The sequence below is a fragment of the Melanotaenia boesemani genome, chromosome 1 (genome assembly GCF_017639745.1).
Source record: "Melanotaenia boesemani isolate fMelBoe1 chromosome 1, fMelBoe1.pri, whole genome shotgun sequence".
NCBI lineage: Eukaryota > Metazoa > Chordata > Actinopteri > Atheriniformes > Melanotaeniidae > Melanotaenia > Melanotaenia boesemani.
Genome location: NC_055682.1, coordinates 12374313 through 12400910, shown reverse-complemented (window position 1 = coordinate 12400910; position 26598 = coordinate 12374313). Strand labels below are relative to the sequence as shown.

At 38.2% G+C, this 26598-nt stretch overlaps 2 protein-coding genes across 2 annotated transcripts in view; both read left to right on the top strand.

Moving 5' to 3' along the window:
• Positions 1-13309, top strand: part of LOC121656576 (E3 SUMO-protein ligase PIAS1-like) — an 81973-nt gene extending 68664 nt beyond the window's left edge. The window contains exons 6-13 of the mRNA XM_042011678.1: positions 352-457; positions 3431-3504; positions 3868-4028; positions 4328-4464; positions 4781-5009; positions 5664-5803; positions 6591-6631; positions 8345-13309. Coding sequence (XP_041867612.1) covers positions 352-457; positions 3431-3504; positions 3868-4028; positions 4328-4464; positions 4781-5009; positions 5664-5803; positions 6591-6631; positions 8345-8710 — 1254 coding nt within the window. The 3' untranslated portion in view covers positions 8711-13309. The remainder of the gene's footprint in view (positions 1-351; positions 458-3430; positions 3505-3867; positions 4029-4327; positions 4465-4780; positions 5010-5663; positions 5804-6590; positions 6632-8344) is intronic.
• Positions 13310-13488: 179 nt separating this feature from the next.
• On the top strand, positions 13489-15387 carry LOC121628071 (relaxin-3 receptor 1). Its single transcript, XM_041967001.1, has one exon. It carries the CDS (start codon positions 13873-13875, stop codon positions 14857-14859), a length of 987 nt encoding a protein of 328 aa, XP_041822935.1. The 5' UTR covers positions 13489-13872; the 3' UTR covers positions 14860-15387.
• Positions 15388-26598: the final 11211 nt, after the last annotated feature.

Genomic DNA, 26598 nt, shown 5'->3' with positions numbered 1-26598 from the left:
ATGTGTGTGAGTGCAACTGTGTGTGAAAGAGACTGTGTTTTTTTTTCATCGCTATGTTATCTATTTTGTTGTGTGAAGGCTAGTTTTATTTCAATATGCATTAAATGTTTTTATCATTTTTGGCATGAAAAGTGCTTTATAAATAAAGTTGGATTTTAATTTGATTTGATTTGATTTGATTTAAAGTGAAATGTAGGAAACTTCTTCCAGCAGAAGTATGTACTCCAGCAGTGCACAAGCTCTACCTTCCCTCCTGTCATATTTGCTGGGATCCACTGAACTGAAAAGGATGTAAAAAAAAAATGAGTGTAATATCGTTACATCATGCTGTATATTCCTGTGTGTTAACAGAGTTACTCCATGGCAGTTTATCTGGTGAGGCAGCAGTCATCTACAGTGCTGTTACAGAGACTACGGGCAAAAGGCATCAGAAACCCAGACCACTCCAGAGCTCTCAGTAAGGACTATCAGACTTCATTCATTCATTCATTCATTCATTCATTCATTCATTCATTTAACTAACTGATCCAAAATGCTGGATTCCTGTCAGGGTCAGTACTGGCCTTATCAATGTACTACCCCATGTACCCATTTCCCAAAAGAAGTTCGGAAGCTGAATATGAGGATCAGCAAACAATTCCGCTTTCCTGTTCCAGAAAAACCTTCCAAAAATACCAATCTATGACATACCCAAAGTAATCTGAGAGCGTTTTTACAATCACATGAAGTAAATCCTTGTCTCTCCAAACATTCTCATTGTATGTAAAACCTGTGGACTCGTCACGGGAGCAGCTGTGAGGTGTCAGTCAAAGACTAATTACTCAGGTTCTTTATATAAAATCACACATAGACAAGATTTCCTTGCAGATTGTACTTATTTGAGAGAATGTGTGAAATAGAAGGCACAGTGTCCGGTCATAAAGACGCAGCTGTAATAATCAGGAATATGTTGAAGAACAACTTTTTAAGGAGAAAATTTCATAGAACTTGGTATTTAGAGCTTCTGTCAGTGACAAGCGACTGCTTTTGTTAGGAAAACATCAATGAGAGGGTTATAAAAAGGCATTTTGGGTGAGTTGCATCCTTGGTGATGTTTTTTTCAATTGCACCTGATGGGATGACAGAATCGTTTCAGTTTGTTGCAGATGCACTTTATTATATACAGCATTTGTATTAATAGCAAAATTGTATAGAAAACATTTTGCTCTGGTCTGTTAGTGACATATTTCCCCCATTCTTGTTTGATATATGATTTCACATATCAAACAAGGGGTTCCAACCTCCGTCTCATGTCTCTCTGAAAACATTTGGTGCCCTGTAAAGCATACACTGGGAACTGGTACACTCCATTAACATCCTGGATGCCAGCTTTTGAACTTTGGGGTGGTAAAAGGTGGATGCTTTTCTCAGCTCCCTGATTTGGAGAACAAGTTTTCCTGCAGGTTTTATGTTTCCCTGCAGCAACACACCTGATCCTAATGACAGCTTGTTGTCAAGTTCTGCACAAACCTCTTAGTGACTCATTAATAATTTGACTCATGTATTGCAGCAGGTAAGCATGTAAAATCTGCAGGACAGTGGCTCAACAGGTCCATAGTTGGTAATCCCTGCGCTAGTGCGTCAGAAAAATCTTGATGTTAATATGACTTGAAATAACTGTGTAAAATGAGGACAGAAAATATTGATTTTAAACTTTTTAAAATGAATTTAAACAACAAAATATTTCAATTAATTGAGATCCAGTAAGTCCAATAAATATTTCTTATATTACTAAATCAGCAGCAGCTGTACGTTTCTAATAAACAGACCCAGTAAAATTGTGTTATTTACAGTGGGTCTTTTCCCAGTTTGGCAAAGTTACAGTTAATGGAAGATGTTCAGTAAATGTCACATTCTTTTTCTGAACACAGTCAGTAGGACTAATCTAATGGAGTTAACATTATTTTAGTACAAAGTAGTAACAAGTGTTTACATCACTGTGGCTCTAAGCTTCTTGATAACAAAGATGCTAACATTAGCTTCATGTTAAAGTGATGAACTTTCTCCAGGTGTGTTTGAAGGTGGATGTGGTGGATCCAGCATCCTGGGTTTTTATACCACAAATATTCCAGTTTGCTGCTCTTACACTGGTCCCTTTTTATTAAGTTTTTAATACCTTAAAGTTACAGGCGCTGTAGCAACAGTTGTGTTTGCAGTTTGCCTTCACGCACCTCAGCTCCAATAAAAGTTGCAGCACTTCTGGATCCACTTCATTAAAGCTGATTTGAATAGAAATCATTTGAGGACACAGGATTTTACTGCTGCCTGAGTCCACGAAGATCTTGACCATTCAGCATTTGTTAGGCAGAGATTTGTTTAGATTCTCCAAATCTTAATGGTAACTTTTACTGCACTTGATAACATCCACATAGTCGTAACTGATGCTCTTTAATCTCCAATCATTTCTGGTTTTTGGAGATGAACCTAAATTGTTATAGGTTTTTTGTTGGATGGCTTATTTAACTTAAATTCATGTGGTTTTGCTTTTGTTTGTTTGTTTTTTGTTTTGGTTTTTTTCCCCTTACCCAGCAGTTTTATATGTGTTGCTTAAATTAAAATACAAAATGAGTTTTGTGTGTTTTAATAAACAACAAATCGTAGTAATTAGGGCTGGGCAATATATCGAGATTTTCAAATATATCGAGACTTTATCAGACACAATATAAGGAATATTGTTTATATTGAGATAGCTTGTTTTGAGTTAAAAACATCTTTTCATTTGCATTTTGCACAGCAGTATTTTAGTTATGGTCATTGAAAAGTATTTTTAATTTATTTTGTTTTAGGAGCATTTAATTTAATATAAAGGTACTTTAATTTCAGTCAGCTGTTTTAATGCACATGTGCTGCTGATCTTTAATAAATGTATATTTGGCAGTGAAGGCTGTATATTAGAACTATCTATTTGGTTACTTGACAAAAAAAATATAAATATGGAGATACATATCGTAAATCGCGATTCAGATGAAAAATATTGAGATATAAGATTTGGTTCATATCGCCCAGCCCTAATAGTAATACAACATGCAGCGGAGGATCAACGCATCATATTTATTCTATTAAACCTGAGTTAGTGAAAACATTGTTTGGAGAAGTAAAGTTGGATTGTGCATCCTGTAATTGAAATAACTCTTTGATGCTGGTGGACTTATAAATGACTCAGATATTAACAGTCCGTTGTGTACCTACATGAAAATTGTGCAGTGTCCTTTGTGATTTCATTGTTAAATGTGTCCTTTGCTTTCATTAAGCCAGATGGTAAATGGATGGAATCATAAGAAGATTCAGACAACATGAGGCACACCTGAATATATTTTTATATAAGGGAGTAGAAGGCCATCTGTCTGGTTCTCAGTCACTCATGTGTGCATGCTCTTCTTACCTTTTACAGTCAAGGAGAAGCTAACAGCAGACCCCGACAGTGAAATAGCCACGACAAGCCTTCGAGTTTCACTGCTCTGCCCGGTAATCAGCCTCTCTGCTCTTCATGAATTTAAGACGGGGTTCAAAAATGTACTCATGCCCAGACATGTCTGCCCATTCTTTTCTGTTTTTCCTTCGCTTTGTACGTGTCTTAGCGTGCCCTCATGGGCAAAACTCACAATGAAAATCATGTCCACCTGTCAGATTTTCTTCCCAACCTGTGTTATGTTTACTGCTTTTTCTTTGTTTTGTTTTGTTTTTGGGGGGGGGGGATTTGTTTTTTGTGTGTTTTTCCATGTGAGTTTGGCATATTTGTAACATTCATGCAACCTATATACCCTTCATCCCTGCTGTTTTTCCCCCTCAATGCCCTGACCGCATGTGACGTGTGATCTCATGGTGCAGCTGGGGAAGATGCGGCTGATGATTCCATGCCGGGCGCTAACATGCTCCCACCTGCAATGCTTCGATGCCACACTCTACATCCAGATGAATGAGAAGAAGCCCACCTGGGTGTGTCCTGTCTGTGATAAGAAGGCCCCCTACGAGCACCTCATCATTGATGGGTAAGTCACCTGACTTATCCAACACTTCTATAGCTTCTTTAAATTATATTTATATTATAAACATCTTGGAGGTTTGAGTGTGTAACCTGAGGACAGCAGCTGTTGTTTGTGGATGGTTTCAGAAATGTCATTTTCTAAAGACTCAATTATCAGACGACTCATACCAAGACACAAATAGTGTATATATCAGTGGAAGTGGAAGATATTTTCTAGTTTGTTTAGCCTTTGTTTAAAATATCTGAGTGTGTGTGTTTTCTTGGTTTTGTTTTATTATGATGCCTGCGTTTGTTTGCTTTTAGGCTTTTTGTGGAGATCCTGAACAGCTGCATGGACTGTGATGAGATCCAGTTTAAAGAAGATGGTAACTGGGCCCCCATGAGGTCTAAGAAGGAAGTGCAGGAGGTCTCCTCAGCTTCCTATAACAACGGGCTGGATGGTGAGTTAGGATGACAAGTGTCAGGGAAGCAAATTTTACATAAAAGCAATGTGAGGAGGCTGGAAATCAAGTTAGGAATCAAGAGGGAAGACGTGCGTTTGTATCTTCTGCTTATTTGTTTTTGCTTGGTCAGTTCTAATTTAGTGAAGCATCAGTCATGTTACCACTGAGTAAACTGCTTGTCTCCATAGTAACAAAGACTTTGTAGCTCGTTTCAGAGCAGGTGTGATGTGATTGCGCACATTAGAGCACCTTTGCTGCATTTTGTAGCACTATGTTTTCTTTAGTTTGCTGAGATATCAGTGCTGCTCTGCAGGCTCCTGTCGGACGTCTGAAGGCTCAGATCAGCGGACCTCCTCATCCTCCAGCCACAGCGACAGCAGCAACGGGAAGAAAGTGGAAGTGATTGACTTGACATTGGACAGTTCCTCGGATGAGGAAGATCCGGATTCACCACCTCCACCTCCGCCTCCACCAATACCCCCTCCTGTCAAAAGAGCGTGTCCCTCTTTGTCCCCAACCTCGCCACCCATCATTAATAAAGGGTGAGATTCCCACTCGATGTTGTCATTTCGTATCCACACAAAGTTTGAGAACCATTTAAATTAAAATGGAGGCTCATGTGGGTATTTGTGTATCTAGACTTTAAGTGATGCATGAGTTTTGCACTTGAACGAACAAGCGTCTTTTGACATTTTATATCGGCACTCGAGGTAGACCCAAGTGTAATGACCAAGAAACATTTCTGCCTGATGAGATGGTTGACATTGAGAGGAGGGGGTGTTATTTCTTTGCCTTCCTGCACACAATGAACACAGGATTAGAGTTCAGCCTGTTGTTATTCCACCGGCATAAAAAATTAGACAATAGAATTAAATGCTCGATAAACTTCTCTGGATCATGAAAAATTTGTCAACTTTTAGATAACAAACAACTTAAGATTTAAATCCTTAGCACCCTGAGACTTAAACAGCAGCAGTTTCTTCCAAATTAAAATTCATAAGGACTAAGAGCATCTGCTGCTTCATTTGACTTTAATGAATCCTGCGAGGGTTACTGTTCAGAGGTTTGTGTTTCGAGTGCAGCGGAGACAGAACACCCGCGACTTACCCGGCAGATACGACATGAAGTAAAATACTAATTATAAATTAAGCAGTTTCTCTCACTTTTCGCCTGTTTTTTTCTGTTTCTGCCATCAGCGTGTTGAATCTTCACCACCAGGCTTCACCTGTGAGCCGCACCCCCAGCATGCCAGCGATAGACACCGGCTACATCCCTCCAGTCCCCCCTCTCATCCAGGACTATAGACCCTACTACCACACCCCCAGCGACCTGCCAGGTAAGTCTCAAAAATATACAGGAAAATAATTCCAGCAGCTCATTATTTGACAAAATTAATGTGACAGTCATGCATGAATTAAAAAAAAGCCTAATTTTTTCACACATTTTTTTTTTAAGGGTCTACAGAATTGTACAGTGGTGCTTTTTTTTTATAATATTTTACTTGTTTATTTTTATTCATTGCATAAAGATATTTCTAAAATATATGTTAATATATTTATTCTAATAAATCTTTATTATTATAATATAACATATAAAATAATATGTCTATATATATGTATATAATACATCTTTTCTACAAAGATGTGTTTTTTTTTCCTGTTTATCACTAAGGCAAATTTGGTAATAATTATGTATGTATGTATATTTAATTACGTAATTTATATATTCTCCAATTACTGACAGTGTTTTGGATGACAATGTACAATAAGTGTTGACTACAGTGATCACTGTGTATGAATGGGTAAAAATGTGTAATAGTTGATTTAAAACTCAATTCCAGTCTATTTATCTAAATTTTTAAAATTGTGAAAAAATAATGAGTATCACAATTTCTCTAACCTATAAACCACTGCATAGGTAGCTTTTCTAAAGAAATTTTAACATGAATTCCATATGTTGCCATTTAAATTGATTACATTTGCATCATAAGTAGGATTAAAACATCCTAAAAAATAGTTAATTTCTTCATTCTGACTCTCAGTATGCTTCTATCTCTCATATTTGCATCTGCGCTATTTTTTTTCACCATTGATTTACCACTGACTCTTGTGATCGATTTCCAGAGTTGAATTTCTTCTCTTTTCTTCAAGGAGACAATCATCAGGTACGTTCAGCAGTTCATTGTGTTAAATTTAACCGCTTAAACACAAAAATCATGGTGGCTGTGGGTTGATTTTAAATAATGAAAGAGCTCTAAGTTTATATGCAGTCAAAATATCTTTCTGTGCTCACCAAAGACCAAAACTAAATCTGCACTCTAAATTTTCCCTGAAAACTTTAATCTTCTCTGCAGCGGATTGATGGAAGATACACAGTGTTCTCATTTCTACTACATCTGGGTTACAGTGTCTGTTGGCTATTTAAGGAGCCATGAGAGCAAAATGTTTGACAAATGGGAGTTGTCTTCTTAAAAAAACAAAAAAAGAGAGAGAGAAGGTCTTACTCAGTCTGCAGTGTAGTATCCAGCTGCTTTGAGTGTGAGATGTCTGTCTTTAAAATTTCTGCTGCCAGACTGATACAATGAGGATGAACAAAATGTAAATATATGACACATTTTCACACTAGATTTTAACACCGTTCAGTCTTCAGTCCGCACTGTTTATTTTATTTACCTGACTCATAGTACCTAATTTAGCACCTCTATAAAATGGGGTCAGAATGGAAGAGGTACCTCTAGATCTGGACGGATTAAGCCAAAGATACAGCACAGATGGACACCACCAGGGCTCACCAAAGATCTTTTTTCTTGTTTACTTAAACCCTTCCACTAAAAATTTCCTCTTGCTGTTTTGTGATGGTGAACGTCACCATGACGTCTTCATTATTTGGTTTTTTAAATCCAAAAGTTACTATATATTGTTGAGATGAAGGAGCATTAAATGACCTCGTAACAATAACACTGCCTTAGTTAGCAGGATGCCTCCATAATTCACATCAACTGTGATAATAATTGAATTATAATTTCTTTCCTTTCTTATCAATACATTTATAACATTTAGGGAAAACATACCTAGACCAGGGCTGCATGTCACATATTCAACTTAGTAATAAAATCATGTAAAAAAAAGAGCTTTAAAAAAAACAAACATATTGGACAACTTAGTGATGTTGTGGTTAGCACTGCTAGCTCACAGAAAAAATCTTTGCTGGGGCCTTTGGTATGGAGTTAGCATGCTTTCTATGCATCTGTTCCTTTAAAGCAGGAGTCTAAATAAATAAAGTCACGGCCTAAAAATCCTTCTGTCACAAATGTTTGATTATCGATCATTTTTAAAGTGATCACAAGCATGCTGATCTGAACATGTTAATGTAGCTAATGACGTTAAGATTTTTGATGTGTACTGAAACCAGAGATGTTTGAAGCCAGCACATAGTGGCAGTCATGATATTTACCAAGGGAATTAGCCTTCAGCCTAAATCCTGTTGTTATGATGTAGCCTGTTTCTGTTTGAAGTTGTCACATGAAAACCTGACATTTAAAAAAGGGGAATGGAAAATGATCAATATTCTGTTTTTAATACATAAAACAATCTTTAAAGAATGTCATTGGCAAAATGCCATTTTTAACACACTTTAGACAACAAAAACATAATAAGACATATTTAGCTGAGAGAAATACCAGGATAATATCATTGATTTATAAAAGCCCAATGCCAATAAATACCAAACCTTTTTTAGCCTTATTTATCTTGAGTCTTAAGGAGTTATTTGGTGATGGGAACTTTGTTTTGCCAGTTCGCTCTAATCTCAGTGTTGTGCTACACTCAGCCAATCAGGAGCGATCTCACCGACTGCTGTTTTCCTCCCAACCCCACAGCATTACAACATGGTGATGGCAGCAGCAGCCGCTGCCTCGGCCTCAGATGACCACGAGCTGCTTCTTAACCGCTTCCTGCCCTACAGCACCTCCTCTTCCACCTCCCAGCTGTTCCTCGACCAATCAGGAGCCTCCTCAGCCCCTTCGCTAACCGCGCCAAGCAACGGGGCGGTGAGCAACTCGGGCAGCAGCAGCAGCCTGGTGTCATCTAGCAGCCTTCGAGATACTCACTCCACACACTCATCCTCACACACAATCTCACACTCCTCGCACACACACCCCGGGGTGGTGGCCAGCCGGAGCAGCGCCGAAGCAGCGGTGGCAGCGATTTACGGTGGGATACCTGACATCATATCGCTGGACTGACCTAGGAAAAGTCAAAACAGCTCTCGGGGCCCAGCTTTCATGCAGTAACAAACCCAATAACAAACTGACTGCAGGGTAAGGTTTGATCCAGAAATTAGACTTGGCCCCAAGTCATCAAACTCTGAACTTTTGTGGAGTCACGATGACAAGAAGAAGAGCACTAATGACATGAGTGGGTGACATCACTTTAAGGGGTCAGCTGTGTGCTTTGTGTTGGTATGCACTGACTTCCAGCATGAGACCCCACATCACTGCTCTACTGGCACCACCTGGCACAAACAGCAAAGATGCTACCAGAGCAAAAACGTGAAGATGGAAGGATTCTTTTTTCTTTTCTTTTTTCTTTTTTCTTTCGTTTTTTTCTCTTTTTTTTTTTTTTTTTTTACAAAAAACCAGGAGTGGCATCGTGTACAGAGAACAAAATCTATTTTCCTCTTTTACCTTTGTATGTTAAATCAGAACATTTTCAGTCTAGTGAGCTGCTTCTGTCGCTGTTTTTTAAGTGGAGGACTGAGTTTTTTCCTCTTAAGAGCTTCTACAAATGCCATATTGTCATCTTTTTCTTCTCTCTTTTCTCTATCCTGTTTAAAATTTTCCATCTGCATTTCTCCAGCATTAAGTTCTGTTTTTTTCTGTCTTGCTCAAGCTCATGTTCAGATTTATTCCATATTATGTTTTCCTCCATTGACAAGAATTTTTCACACGCTGAATTTACAGTTTAATCATGTGCTTGTGATTTTAATATGCATTTAAGTTATGTATGATATTTAAACAGTTATATATGCATTCCCTTTGACCTTCAGGTTAATGCTGGGAGTGTGACGGTGGAATTTAGCCATTTGTGGGGGTTTTAATTTTCATTTTCATTCCGTGTAAAGACTCCGCCGGCATACACCATTTAGATATGAAACTATTTATAATTGCCAATTTAGACTTTTGAGCTGGAAGATTTTCTTTTTTTTCGCTTTTTTTTCACAATGCCAAAAAAAAGAAAAAAAAGGTACTTAGGAAAACGATCGCAGTAGCCAGAGTGGAGTTGCATTTGTGTGCCAGTGTTTTAGTCAGTTTCTTCAGTTTCATTCAGTGGTGGTTTTCACCATGTCCCTTTCTGTTGTCTTGCATTCTCAGTTGACTGTTAAAGAGGAACTCCGATGAAGCTGCCGTAGCAGTGACATCGGGCCTTTTAAAGGACACAAGCGGCGTCCATAGCATGTGACCAAGTTTAAACTAGTGCCTGTTTATGTGCGTGCTTCAAAGCGTGTTTTTTGGGGGGAAACTTCTAAATTAATGTCTTAAATATTTCCGTCTCTCAACCTTTGCCCCAGCATTTTTCAGAAGTTGACTTGTTACCCATCTAGGGAGTTATCTTTGGGTAAAGCACTTGTGGAAAAGTGCAGAAAAGTGGAAGCAGGCAGTTTAGTGCCATGGTTAAAGAAGGCGATCTCGGCATGCCAGCTTCAACTCCGTACAGAGCCAGATCATTTAAAAATGCATGGCCTGCCTGGAGCTGAAAGAAAGGGGAAAAAAAGGAAAAAAAAAGCCTATGAAATAGTCGACGTGTCAAAGCCATGTGAAGATGTTAGGATACCTCGAAGCTGTTGGCGGAACACGCAGGGTTTGCTCGTGAATGTATTGTACTTTTTTAAGACTGGACACTCGTGGTTTTTGTTTCCGTTAGGTTTATTGTCAGAACCTTGCTGCAGATATCCATTGTAAACTGGTCCAAATTCTGTAGATCCGGTGTCCCTCCTGTCCTGTCCTGTCTGCACACCACCCCCCACCTACTCACCCCTTCTGCGTCCTTGAAAGTTTCCCAGTGTCAGCTGTTATCAGCCTCTGTTCTTTCATACGCCGGAGACAAGCAGCACACTTGAAAACCTAATTAGCCCACCGATGGTGAGATAGTCACTTCTGACACCAGCCCCCTTCACCTCACATCCCCTGTCCTGTTCCACGACCACTAACTGGGAGACGACACAGAATGACTCCCCCACCCCCACCCCCCTTTTCTCTCTCCTTCTTTGGCATTTTCGGCCTCATTCCCTGCTCTTCTCATGGGAAGCAACCCCGGCCTCTCCAGCTGACTCAATCATACTCTGGAACAAGATTTGTGTATTTCCTGTGTTGTGCAGTATTTTATTTATTTTGTAATCTTATGTCTATATATTATATTTTTACAAATATGTTCCATGACTGAGTGTAAGCCACTGTCACTTGGGAGCTGTAGTGATGTGATTTTATTTAAACTGCATTAGATGATTATTTGCCAGCAGCATGACTTCCGAGGAAGGTGTTGTGCAGTGATTCACCATTGAAATGCGACTGTATTTTCTCAGAAGCTGACTGGGCTGATGCTTTTTAATAGGGGCACAAAACACATGCCTAATCAGCATATGCATGATTTATTATTTTATCAGTTAATTCAGGATGTTGTGGGAGTTCGGGAAGCCAGAGAGGTAGAAAAATGGGTTGTGCTGGTTCCTACAGAAATGTAAAGCTGCTTTAATCAAACTGGTTGGGAGATACAAGTTTGAATGTGCTGCATGGCATCATTTCTGAAGCCATTTCCAGGTGGCTTACTGGGATTGTTATACAGTTTGACTTAATTATCACATCGTTGGGTCCAAATTTAATGTATAAATTGCTGCAGATTTGATCCCATCTGCTTCAGCTGTTTAGCAAATATTAACATGCCAAACAGAAATGGCGAATATTAACCTGCTGCACATCTTTGACTCCTTATCTTTGTCTTTCCTCTTAATTTAACCAACCAGTACAAGCTGGGTGCTCTGGGCTTTAGTTCATCTAAAAAAAAAAACACACATTGACTGGATTCAAAATCTGATTACAGCTAAAGGTCCAGAAACCGCTATTTCATCCATACTGTGATTTCATAAAAAGAAAACACCCCAAAAAGTTCGTATAAACTGTCCCTTGTTTCAATCAACTTTGATTGAATTTTAAACATCTCTGCCGCTGTTCAGTTTGATTCCAGCTTTCAACATTTAGTAAAACTGGCATCAGGTTTGTTAAGTCAGCATCTGTGGTGGCGGTAACAGACTTGGAAGGAGCCTTTTAAAAGGAGAAACTGTTATGTCAAATGTCACATTTTTAACCAAGAGCAAGCACAAAATATTTTCTCCTAATCGTCAGTTCAGTAGCAAAATGCCAAAAGTATATAACTATATTCAGGGGGAAAGCATCAAGAGACATGTGATGCTTGCTGGTACAGACTTGTTGCAGATAAAACACAAAATCCAGGAAATGTTCTTTGAGTATACTTTGACAGAATTGGCTACAAGCTGCACAAGAGCGAGACTTTTTCTGACTACATATAATTATATGGTAATTGTGGTTGGGTTCAGCTAATATGCAACCCTGTGATTTCTTCAACATGTCCCTCTGGGTTTAAAGAAATGATTCCCATCAGTCAATCTAAGGTTAAAATATCCTTTTTTAAAATATCATATTTGAAAGACATATTTAAACTAGATTATTTTGAATTTTCTGTTTTTTATTTTCCTTATTTTTCTTTTATTTTTAAGATTTTAAAGCCGGATGCAGAAATCAAGTATTATTTTCACACAACAGTGAGCAGAAAGCTTACCATCCGTCACAGGTTTTAACTCGTGGTACAAACTCGGCCTGAGTTTGTGCCTTTATTATGACTTCTTACCTGTCTGCTCTGCTGTTGAAGATTTCTGTAACGTTTGCTTGAAATTTTTTCACCAGTGTTTGGATGCTTGATAAGATGCTCAATGTAACTGACTGCATTTGATCACAACTTAATTTATTGATGCTTCAGTCCTCAAGTCTGTCATGCAGTTGAATATGGTGACTCACGTTAAGTGCGAGTGCAGACAGAGTTGAATGTGTTCCTGTTGAAGTGCTCTACATACAAGGGTCTGTATGGGATTACCAAAAAGTCCGATCCTCCTCCTCCTCCCCTCCAGAGTCCAGCGCTCCCTCCTGTGCTTTGATTAGTGGTAAATGTTTTTTGTAGAGAGCAAGCAGTTGTTATTGAGTTTAGGATTTCCTTCTTTCACTCTATAACAAAAGAACTTTGTTGACAACCTTGATAAGCAGCTCAACTCTAGTCATCATGACCTTAAATAAAAGGGAAACGTGTGTGTATATTATGTCTGTATGGGACCCTAAAAAGGAAAAGTTCAGATCCAAACATTGGGTGTTTGATGTCCGTTTGTATGCTTTTGTGTGTCAGTTCAGAGCGAAAGAATAAAATAATTTATATATTTTTTAGAAAATTAAAGCTGTACTACTATTAAAAAAATGACTGTGGCCAATGAAGAGTCTCACACAACTGAAATGATCTCTAAGTCAGACTCGAGTCAACATCTGCACTCACTGCCTTATTCACAGGTTTTTTTCACAGCTCCAAAATAAGAAAAATAATAATAGTAATAAATAAAAAGGCTTTTCAAGGAGGGAAAGGAGAAGTGTACAGAAGACCCATGTCAGTTTGTACAAATATACCAAGTGAAAAAAAAATATTTATTACCTGCATTGAAAGAAATTGTTTACTTATTGAATGTTACTTGTTTATGTAGAAAAGTAGATGTAATAAAATGCATTCTGCTATTTCTCTGTGCGATTCCACTTTTTTTCAGCGCTGAAGCGGTATCGTCCTGCTACACCGTGAACTGAACACTGGGTGGCAGCAAAGAGCCATTTTAATCCACTTTCTCCCCTTGCTGTGGAACCAAAGTCTTTGTCCAACTTCCTCAGGTTCTTTCTTTGGCTTCATACGCTCCACGTTTTAAAGGATTAGATAATCATAAGATATGTGTGGAAATATTGTTAATTGTAGGATTTAAATTCACGAGGAAGAGTTGCGGTCCTTTACGCACAAAGTAGATGGGCGCGTTAAGAATTACCCACGCCAAAAAAAAAACACCTTAACTCCACCCACGGGCTGATTGAATGAGGACAGAAGGGGTGGAGCGGTTCATAACGTGCTGTCAAGAGTTGAAGTCAGGGATAGTGGGCGACTGGAGAACAGAGGAAACAGAATAAGAGGGTAGGTTGGACAGAGAGGATGTGAAATTGCATCAAGATCATACTTGGACGTAAATGTTGTCCTTGAGTATGAACTATATACTGGCATCTAAAATATCTTAAACTCTCTGTTGGCTGCTGACATTATGAGTGAAGACAATGAGAGCGTTTTTTTGAATAGGTCACTGACTCAGCTGGACCTCTTCAGCAATCTGGAGGACATCGACGTGACAGCTGATGGGAGCCCGATACTCAGATTCCTCATCTGCCTCGTCTATTCTGTCGTATGCGCTGTGGGTCTGGTTGGCAATTTGTTGGTCCTCTTCTTTATCAGGGTCAAGCAAGAGAGGAGGAAGTCCAGAGTGAACTTCTTTGTGCTTAACTTGGCAGTGACAGACCTGCAGTTTGTGCTCACTCTGCCCTTCTGGGCCGTGGACACCGTGCTGGACTTCAGCTGGCCTTTTGGAGACGCGATGTGCAAAATCGTCCTCTCTGTCACGGTAATGAACATGTACGCCAGTGTGTTTTTCCTCACTGCCATGAGCGTGACCCGCTACTGGTCAGTCGCCTCAGCTCTGAAGAACAGGACCTTGCAGAGGTCGTGTTCCGCCAAATGGATTTGCGCAACTATTTGGACTTTGGCGACTGTGGCGACAGCGCCGACGTCGATTTTCTCAACTGTCAGCAACGTGACAGGTGAAAAACTCTGTCTGATGAGGTTTCCAGGAGGACAATACTGGTTAGCGGTTTATCACATACAGAAAATAATTGTAGGCTTTGTGTTGCCGATGTCCATTGTGTCTATCAGCTACTTAATGCTCCTGCGTTTCATCCGCAAACGGAGTATGAAAACAAGCAACCCCAAACGGAGATCCCAAGTCACGAAATCTATTACCATCATCATGTTATCCTTTTTCTTTTGCTGGATGCCAAACCATGCCATCACTTTGTGGAGTGTGTTGGTCAAAATGAACGTTGCTAACTGGGACAAAGCGTACTACATTGTCCACACATACGTGTTTCCTCTGACCGTGTGTCTGGCGCACACTAACAGCTGCCTGAACCCGATCATTTACTGCCTCATGAGGAAGGAGTTTAGGGACAAATTGCGAGGTTTTGTGCATAGAGGATAGTCGTTTTGAAGCTTTGTGGACGATTTAACGAAGCGCGCAATTTATTGGTAAACTGAAACCAAGACGCACCGGATGCGCACGGCATAGAAGCATCTACAGACCCGAACCTGCTTATAAAACCTGCTTGTCATCGCTTCTAGTCCTTCAAACATGCGTAAAATGTAACTGAAATAATTCCATCCGAGTCAACTATGCGAATAGAAACATCTAATTATATGTAAAGAGAAAAAAAAGCTACACAAGTGTAGCATTGCTTGTTTATTAACAATAATGTATGCTTGGCATCAGTAGTCCACGGTCCGCGCGTATTTACGCATCACAGCCTGCACAGTATTGTTCTATTACCGCATTTATGTGGTGTGGCCAAATGCTTTCTGCGTCCATGGGTGAATGTCTTACGATAAGTGCATTTATAGAAAATCGTGAGTCAGCCAGTCAGTCAGACAAAGTTGATAAACTCAGCTGTTTTGACCCAAAAGACGGAATGACTGTATGAAATATGATTGTTGTAAATACGCGAAAACTGTATGTGTGCTAATAAAATAGACCCACCTGGGTCAGTTACAAATATCTTATTGTGCACGAGTCTTCACAAGTGATGCAATCTATCAGCAATGAGTTTGAGCTCATGAATGTGTGATCTGAATAACAGTGAATAAATTAAAAAAAAATTAACAGCAGAGTCAGAAGTGTCTGCAGATGTCAACGATCGGCACCTTGCAGAGGAACCAGACTTAAAAATGAGCATCAAGATCCCTCCTCCAGTGTCACTCAGAGGAAAGAGGCTGCACAGAGATGTGACGTGACCACAAGTTACAAATTCAGATGTTCTCTGAAAGAATGTGGAATTACTGGAGCTTTGCTTGAACTGAATGGATGAGTGGATACATTGAATAGGTTACAAAAGGGCCAATCACTTAGTTGATTTGTATAGATTTTATCTATCTATCTATCTATCTATCTATCTATCTATCTATCTATCTATCTATCTATCTATCTATCTATCTATCTATCTATCTATCTATCTATCTATCTATCTATCTATCTATCTATCTATCTATCTATCTATCCATCCATCCATCCATCCATCCATCCATCCATCCATCCATCCACCCACCCACCCACCCACCCACCTACCTACCCATCTAGTAAACACTTTACAATGGCTCCACATCTAAAGTAGCCAAGGTTAAAAGAAAACCTGTGTTTAATGCTCTCTGCTGTGCTCTGATTATGTCCACGTTTTGTGGTTCACCACTGCATCAGGCCACAGGGCATGTTCAGAGATCAGCAGGTAATTTGGCTATCGCTCCATCCACATAAAGCCGTACATTGTCTATTTCATCCTCAAATGGAGGATCTGTGTTGAACATAGACTGTTTACTTTAAATAATGGAGCCTTAACAAACCTGAACCTGAACCACTTGGCAGATGCTCAAAGGAAAGGATGTGGTCCTTTCCTTTGAGCATCTGCCAAGTGGTTCAGGTGGTCTGACCTTTAAAAAAAAGCATAATCTCTTAATGTTATCACAGTTTAGTTTGTAAGTGGTTTAAGTTGAATACAAACAGCTTTTTATAACTGCTTTCACTGAAAACATCATTTTGTGCATATCGCATGTATTTTATCAAAAAATGTAATTATTTTTTAACAGTTTGTTGAGCACTTCATAATTAAGTTGTTATCTTTAACAACCAGAATTGTTTTCTGGTATGTCTCATATTTTGGATGACGCAAGTTTAATTTGGATTAGGCTAAGTCTCAGAGTAATGGATGTAAATGCAATGTTCTGTGAAGTGATGGAAACATTCTTAGCTGAGAGTTGGCCCGGCACACAGGTGGACAAGGCCATGCACGCGAACAGCACTGAGCAGAGTGAGTCACCATAACATGCAGTGATTTGAGTGTAATGAAATCTACATTTTTCCTGTTTTTATAGCTGTGCAGCAGTGTGGAAAGTAAAAGTGTTATTAGCATAATAATTTGGCTGACTGAAAGGCTTGATTTACATTTGAGTCTGAGCTGAAGACATCAGGGTTGGAAAAAAGATCAGCAGGAAAAACAGGTTTTCTGTTTTTGTTTTAATTTTTGTTTTTGTTTGTTTTTATTTATGCTTGGATAAAGTGTAAATCCCTTACTGAATCAAGTGGAATTAATAATGTCAACAGGTTTTGACAGAATTTCTTAGTCAGCCAAGCACATACACACACATAATATATATTTTATTAGGGCTGTCAAAAATAACGCGTTAACAGCAGTAAATAATTTATGTAAATAATATTTTTAATGCAATTAATGCATTGAACAAACAAACCCAATACATCCGTTATTTTCCTGTTAGATGGGACATGGAGGTGTCTAGAGGCAAGGTGGTAAAGATAAGCCTGCTGACTTTATGGTTGGATTTGAGAATTATAAAAACAAAACATGGCCATCACCCCCGGGGAGGATGATGGTGTTTTAACATCCACACTTTTGTTGATTTGTCCATCGTTCAGGTGAGGAGGAGGAAACTAGCAGTTCAAAGTTCATACCAGCACAAATTTACCCCAAAGTATTGTTTTTGACAGGACCCTTCTCGAACACGGTAGCTGACAGGTGGCAGAAAGCTTTTATTCTTCAGCTATGAAGGGGCGGCTCTAGAAAAGTTTTAAAGGGGGCCAGGATGGAGCACTGGCCAGGAAAAGGGGGGCACAAATGGGACATTTGTGTTTTTAGGCATATCATGGGTTTTATCAGTTTCTTCATCAATATCAGCTGTTTAACTTTGTCAACATCTGGTGGTTTTATGACAGATATTATCACCATGTGATAATGTGTAGATGGTTGGTAAGATACTGCTGTATGAATTCTGTATTATGATCTATAACATGGTAGAGATGATGCAGAACAACATTATTGATCCTTGGACATCTGATGTTTACGCAAGGGAAGGTCAGTTAACAATAAATATTTGTTTGCATTGGCTTGCAGTATAAACGGTCAAATTTCAGGCATAGTCGCGAATTGTGATTAATCATGATTAATTTGTAAGCTGTAATTGATCTGATTAAAAAAATTTTGAGAACAGAGATACAATTATACAATACCAAACTATACTGTGGAGGTTAGTATTATTATTAGTATATAAATACCACACAACAGGATGCAACACAATATGATATGACACTTCACAACATGACACAATATAACACAATATCACACAGTACAACATAATATGACTATACAATATGATAGAACAATATGACACAATATGATATATGATATGATATATGATGTATGATATATGCGATGAGATATGATATGATATTATATGATATGATATGATATGATATGATATGATATGATATGACGTAACGTGATACATTACATTACAATACACTTTATTGTCCTCATAGCAAAAGCCTGACTCGAGTGTTGTTACAGTAGTTGTCTTGACAATATCATTACACCACACACCACAACAATGAACCAAAAGACTGTGCTCCCCAGCTCAGAGGATTAGGACAATGCTCCAGCCAGGGAAACCATGATCTGGATGGAGAATCGTCACATAAAGAGCCTGTCATAGCCAGCTCAATCAGCTATGGACAAGATGGTCTCACCGCTTCCGTTCATGTCAAAACTACTAGAGCGTGCCGTGTTCAGTCAGGTCTCACAGTTCCTCCATGAAAACTTGTTCGATCCATGTCAGTCTGGCTATAGGCAAGACCACTCTACTGAAACTGCTCTCCTGTCTCCTTGCTAGATCCACTGGTCAATCCTCAATCCTTATACTGCTGGACCTGTCTGCTGCTTTTGGCAAGGTCACCCACCAGAGTCTTTTCTCCACATTCTCGGAGCTTGGCATCTCAGGATCTGTCCTCTTGTGGTTCATGTCCTACCTCACAGGAAGATCTTTCAGAGTATCTCAGCGAGGGGGAGTGTCCAGATCGTATGGGCTGACAACAGGGGTACCTCAGGGCTCGGTGCTTGGCCCTCTTCTCTTTTCACTATACACCTCCTCACTTGGTGCAGTCATTGGCTCTCATGGCTTCTCCTACCACTGCTTTGCAGATGACACTCAGCTTTTCCTTTCTTTCCCACCTGACGACACAACTGTCTCAATGCGAATATCAGCTGCCTTGCTGATATCTCTGCATGGATGAAGGATTGCCACCTTCAGGTAAATCTGTACAAGACCGAGCTTATTGTCCGTCCAGTCAATCCTTCCTTTCCTCCACAAATAAGCATGCAGTTCAACTCTATCCCACTTGTGCCTACGTTTTCTATCAGGAATCTTGGCGTCATGGTAGACAATTAGCTGACCTCTAAGGTCCATGTTGCCTCGGTTGCCTGGTCTTGCGGATTTGCTCTCTACAACATCAGGAGGATCAGACCCCACCTAACTGAACACACAGAACAGCTCTTGGTTCAGGCTCTGGTCATTTGACTATTTCAACTCCTTACTGGCAGGCCTGCCTGCATGCTCAGTTAAACCAGTGCAGATGATTTAGAATGCAGCAGGATGTCTGGTGTTCAACCAGCCTAAAAAAGCTCATGTCACTTCATTGTCCTTTAGCTCTTCACTGGCTTCAGTTGCAGTGTGCATCAAATTCAAAGCTCTGCTTCTGGCTTACAAAACAGAAACCCAAACGTCTCCTATCTATCTTCATTCCTTTATCCAGAGCTACACTCCCTCTCAGCAGTTACACTCTGACAGTGAAAGATGCCTAGTGCTCCCACCACAACATGGTGCAAATCAGTAGCAAGACTTTTTTCCTCTGTTGTTCCCCGGTGGTGGAACGATTTTACCGAACTCTTTTACATGTCGGAATGAGTTAAAAAGATTTGTCCAGCTCTTTGGAACAACTCAGCACTGAATAAGCTGCGTGCACTTAGACCCAAAATGATGTTGTGTGATGAAATCATGATCTTGTATTTAAACTAAGGACTATTATAGGGAGGGGAAAGGTAAATAAAATTAAATTAAATTAAATTAAATGCACTGCCTCTAGCTCTTTTGCTGTGTTCTCTTTTTTTAAATTTTATTTAATTTTTTTCTAGATCTGTATTTCTTTGGCTAGGCAATTATTTTTTATGGATTTGCTTATATGAACACAGTTATAAATTTAACAAATGTTAATCATATATTTATTTTAATTGAATTATAATTGGACTGCAATGAATTGTATTTAATTGGACTGTCTGTAAAAGTGCCTTGAGAGGACGTTATTGTAAATTGGCACTATACAAATAAAGCTCAACTGAATTTGATTTAATTGAATGTATATATTTCTTTTACATACCCCTTTCCCCTTCCCCTATTAGTTATGTTGTGACCCTTTGGCAACTACCAAGTTTTTTTTTTTTTTTTTTTGTAAAAATGTTTTAAGGGTTTTTGTCTTTGAGTAAATCATCTCATCTCTACCTGAGTATCTGAGATGAGTATAAATACCTCTAGGTAATTTGAGATTATACTTTTTCAATTTTCCACTGAGCTTTGAAAAATAGAATCCTTTGACATTTTGATAAATAAGTTTGATCTTTGCAGGTGCTTTAATCATGACCAGGCACTGCAGGCCTCATAAAGGTCAGTTCTGGACATTTAGAGGATGTTGACATTTGGAGAAAAACAGCACTGATCAGGTCAGCTTTCACAACATTGAAATTGTTTACCAGCTTGTTAAGGACCTAGGACAAACAAAGCTAGAAAAACTATTTTAGAGGAAAAAAAAAGTCAAGATCTTTAGTCTTAAAAACAGACTTCTAATTAAAACCAATCACTTCCAAGTTTGAGCTGTAGTGGTGTTCTCAAACTGCCAGTAGACGATAAAATCCCAACTGTAATTAACCATTAGTGTTTTCAATCCTTATATGAATAGTAAAGGAATTTAGCTGCCTTCAAAGGTTTCCTAAAATAACCCAGTGGTGTTATTTTTGAAAGAAGTTGCTTCAGTCAAATGTGTTGGCTTTAAATTAAAAAAAAAAAAAAATAGAAAACCAGAGAATAATCCAGGTTGGAAAATGCTTGGGAGTAATTTTCAACCAAATATGAGCACACAAACAAGGAATTTGCCTACAGTTTTCTATCTCTCTGTTGTTCTACAATATCTACAAGAGACATACAGATGAGGACCGCCATAACTTCACTAATACTAAAAATTATACAAAATACGAATGAAATAAATACAAATATAAAGTGTGCTGTGGCTTGAAGGTTGGATGAGCAATAAATACTGGAAGAAAATATATATAGATAAATGATTTATAGGAGAATTATGTTACATTATGTACAGTGAGCAAAATTTGACAGTGACGATGAGGTGATATAAAGTCAGATTATTGACGATGGATCATAGATTCAGGTGTCCATCAGAGCAATGGCCTGAGGAAGGAAAGTAGTAGTAGTGCTGGCATACAGTGTTCTGTAACACCAGAGGTGAGAAAAGGTTGTATCCAGGGTATGATGAGTCAGCAGTGATGTCTGCCTGTTTTCATGACTGTGGAGGAGTATAAGTCTTGAAAGGAGGGCAGTTTGGCACCAATTATTTTGTCTGTGGTTGTGATTACCCTTTCTGGTCTGAGTCTGTCCTGTTTGGTGGCTGAGCCAAGCTGGATCCGTAGTTCCCGAAGCTGGCTGAACTTTTTGAGCTGACGCAGCAGTACATTCTCTGCTGGGCCTTATTGAAGATGCTATCTGTCCACTTCAGGTCCTGGGACATGGTAGATATGAGAAACCTGAAGGATTCCACAGTAGCCATATGGTTATTGAGAATGGTGATGGGGGCAGAGTTTGGGAGAGGGGTCTCTTCCTGAAGACCACACATTTTAAAAGTCTTAAATGAGACCAGCTGTTCAATCTCCCGTCTGTAAGCTGACTCTTTGTCGCCTCTGATGATACCTGGACCTGGAGCTGGGACCCTGGGCAGAGCAGGGCAGGTGGAAATGCAGAGGGAGACATGTCCACACAGACAAGTATAGCTGTATCCACTTCAAAAAATTTTATCATTCACATTTTGTCCATGTTGAACAGGTGTATTGTGAGCCTGAAAAAGCTCATTTTTTAAACCGGGTCTATAAATCTGAAGAAAAAACACCATTTTTTTTCTGTGTTCACAATCCAAACGCTTCTTTCCTGAACCAAATAAACCATCTCTCTCTTCCACAAGCTCTTCCATGTCTTCTTCTCTGTTTTTGGTGTATTTCCTGGATGGCTTTACATGCCTGACATATGTACTACAGCATTTTGTTTTGTGTGGACACACATATGTCTTGAAATTATTTTGTCTTCACAGAAAACGTTTTGTTTTGTTCTTAATTGAAGTTGGTTTTACCCATTTCCACTAATAAATAAATACATGTCCACTATAACATAAGTAAGAGTATAAGAAAGCTCCAAAACTGTTGGAGGAGTGAAGTTATTGTATGAAAAATATAACATCACTTACTAAATTGCCCTTGGTTGCAACCCCTGAAGGTTGTAGAAAGTTCCAAATATTGTCAGTGTTCGTAGTTAGACCTGGAAATACATGAATTAAGTCACAATTATTGTTGTTCCAGCTATTTGCTAATACTTATTCAGGTTTCATTTACATATATGATGAGTATGATGTTAAAATGCAGACTCTCAGCTTTAATTTAAGGTGATTTGCATGTGAAGAAAAGGAAGGGTTTAGAAATAACAGCTCTTCATTATTCTGAAGTTGTTTTTCAGATACTAAATGGAATTAAACACTTACCTAAAAACTGTTCTGTGGAGAGGCAAGGGTAAACTCTCTTTTATTTCCTATCAGTTCTGCAGTTTGTCTTTCCATTTGGAAGCTAATAGAAGTTTTGAAACGAGAAAACATAAGCTGCAAACTCACAACAGATCCACGTTTTTGCATGTCTTCAAAGTATCAAATCTGAGCCAAATCAGAAAAATTGATGCAGGAAAGAAAGAAACCACCCTGAAAAACAGCTTAGACAAACAGGAAGCATTCATATTCTGCATTTTATTAACTCCAAACAAGTATTTGTGTGACAAAGCTGAAAAAGATAACGTCTGTAGTGTGTAAAGAGGTTATGTAAGTGTAAAGGTTTTTTTTTAAACATCACAAATTCTGAGGTTGTCTGTTTTTATTCTGAGTTAGATTTTAAATTTTTTTTCACTTCATTGTATCTCAGGGTCACTTCTCTATGTGACAGAGAAGCTTTCATCAACAAACTTGACTGACAGCAGAACCTCAAGTATAATGTTTCCCTTTCAACGAGCACTCAATGAAAGCTTTTATACTGGAGCTCTTTTTCTATATAATAATGTTACTAAAGAGTCCTGGGCTTTACTGAGTTTATTTTTGTTGTTTGTGTATTGAAGCCATTTAAATGCAGCTGTTGCTTGAGTGTTTCATAATATATGTGTTGATGTCACGGTTCATTGTAAGTCATTTGAGTTAAAATTCTATTTATGATGAGCCAGATTCAGTTTTCTATGTTAGATTTTAGAATTTATTTTCTATCAAACTATAAATTCTGTTAAGAATGACTGAACTTGTTGCGAAATGCAGTATTGTCTTGATCTATCTCATTTCTTTTTGAAACAGATATTCCTGAAATTGTTTAAAGTAGTCATGAAGAACCAATGTTATAGAAAATAAAAATGTTTGTGCACCAACAAGACGATTTCCAAAAAGCTTCCTTATCTCACCATGATGCGCAGTGCCCTTAAAATATAGGAGAAAACTGAACAAAAGGAAGACAAAAGAAGAGGTATGGCTAGAAAACAATCAGATGAACAATATCTGAAAATGATGTCCTTGAAAAATGAAATCAAAATTCACAAAAAGACCTGAAACATGCTTCTGACCCTTCAGTTGATCCATTTATTGTTTACTGAAGGCTCTTTGAAAATGGCCTCCACTGATGCATGGCAATCCAGCAGCTATTATTGAGGAAGGGAAACAGAGAAAAATGGCTGTGGTATACCAAATGAAATAAAAACTTGGCTAAAAATCGGTGGCAACAGGTTTTATGAACTTATTAATTGAACTTTGAAATGTTTGGTTCAAGTTTTTAGTGTGTATATGGAGCTGAGGAGGTGGTACAATGGTGAGTGTCTACAATCATCTTTAAAACACGGTGGAGGCTCTGTCATGGTTTGGGGCTGCATTTCAGACAGTGATATTAGGAATGTTTTTTGGTGTTGTTGTTGTTATTGTTTTTTTTTTTTCAGTATTTGAACCTATCAAAACAGACAAATGCTTTCATATTTTGGTTCACAATGCAATACCATCAGGAATGGATCTGATTGACAGCTGCTCTCCAGCATGACACTGAACCCAAACACTGCAGAGACAGAAAAAGCCTACTTAGTATTCTGTTGTGTGTGTTTCTATCATAGGCAGCCCTTTTTAGTTACTGTTTTATTTGAGCAACATCTAACTTTGCTGCTACAGATTAACAGCTACAGTATATGCCACTAGTTTCTATGATACTGTTATCATGTTTACCACTTTATACACTGTTAGATTACACCTAACAATTCCTTTTTGTAGGTTCTGTTCAGACTAAAGATGTTTGGCATTAAAAGAAAATGCTAAATTTGCTGACTTTTGCAGGAAAATTGGGTAAAAAAACTGCACTGGTAATGCATTTAACATATGCAAATAAAAAATTAACCTTGCTTTTTTTTTACTATTAATCAATTAATTAATTATTCACTGCAATGTACCAGTTCCACAAACCTTAGAAATGTGAGATTTTTATTCCCTTTCTGTTGACTTTGTGCAACAAAGTATGATTACTTGCTGCTGTTTCTCATGCAGACACTTATTTATAACCACTACGAGTTGGAATTCCATGAAATTCCTTTTTTTTTCTTCTTTTTTGGTCACTTATTTTCTCAGCACGAGATAAAAGGCATGTGAAGACCTAAAAAGATGTTTATTTCGCTTTGGAAGGGTAATTTATTTCATGCTGCATGTTGATTTCTCTGGGGATGTAAGTGGTAGCTGTTGGAGAGTCAGTGGGTTTTTCTGTCTTTCACACAAAACTATGACCCGTATCTTTTAACTGTGGTTTCCCTCCATCAGTAACCATAACTGATTTATTGAACCCTTCACAGTTTCACTGTACCTGTTTACTTACACTGGCATGGCTTAATCTGAATTTGATGCTGATATTGAAGTAATACAGCAAGTGCACACCTTGGAACTGCAAGAGATTTCCTGCTTGTCTGTAATGGCTAATCATGGGAAAATATTAAAAATATGCTATGTTAGTGTTTTGATATTTTAATTTGGAAACTCATTCAGGTATGCAAAGATTCTCATATGGTTTGAAAAACACGTTGTGTCTCTTCCACTGACAAGCTTGTGACAAACTGATATTCAGACTAACATGTACAACACAGGCAATGTCATAACGTGTTAGTTCAGAGAGCATGAGAATGTCTTTTTTTTTCTTCTTTTTTTTGGCCAGAAAAAGGCTGGGAAACTCTGTTTCAGTGACTGCACAAGAACTTGGCATTTCTTTGGGGTGTTCAACATCAAACTCAGACACATGTAGTCAAACTAAAAGGCTGTTGTGAATTTTGGAAACCTTTGGAAGAAGTTGATCTTTCACTCACAATTTCACTTTAAAGCCACTTATTTCTGGGCTCAAATAGCTATGATTCATGGACAGAATGAATCCTTGAAGCTGTTTTTTGTTTGGTTGAGGGTAGGACTTAAAGGCTGTCTGTACTTTTAAAAGGACAGGCAAGAAACTGGGTGCTTGTCAGCATACTCTTTATTATATTGTTGATGTCGTATATCATTGTATGTGCAAATGTGTAACGGAATTATTGTTGTTATTATTCTAATTATTGTTGTTATGTTGATTTAGTGATGGAGATTAATTTTAAGTCTTGGTAGTGTTATTGCTGGGTTTGCCGGACTAATGTAAATTATTATAAAAATGATTTGAAGTATTGTACTTTTTTTTTTTTTTTTTTAGTTTTGTCGATTATGTGACCAAATTGATGTGCACTGGGAGAATGTGGGATTGGGGCTTGCTAAAGTGTCGAATGAAGATCTTTTTTTTAATGTTTGGCATAGATGTATTGTGGGTGTTTGTATTTTATATTATTAGTTTAGCTTTCTGAATAGATACTGCGCTGAACCTCAGGAAGAATAGTAGCAGCCATCTGCTGCAGCTGATAATAATCCAAATAACCAATGAACAATAAATACTCTCCAAATGTGTTAACACAGTTCACAGTAACTTGTTTAAATAAAATCAGTTACCATTAGTAGAACTTTCTAAAACAAAAAAGTAGAGTAAATCTGTTTTGGAGTGTGTGACACTCTTGTTATGGTGTTAACAATAAAAAATTAATGTGTCTGTAAACCTTTAATTCCGGCTTTTAAGCTTTTCCCTAAACATCATCAGCAGGGGAAAAGTTGTATAATTTAATATATGGTTGATTGTTTTCTACTGGCAGTTATGTTTCTGTTATGACAGGAAGTGTTCACAGCAATAATTTGGTAGAAGTGCTACTTTAACAAGAAGGGTACTATTTTGGCATTACACATCGATATAACCCAATAATTATATCAAGGTACTACTTATTTGCCTTTTACTGAATTATTTAAAGAAATATTATCATAATTTAGAGCATCATATTAGCAACACCAATAATCAAGAACTCTTTTATTAAAACAGATAAAAACAGGAAATCTTTATTGTTTTGAGTTTTAGGATATGTCCTTGAACGCACCACTGCTCTGACGTTTCATGGA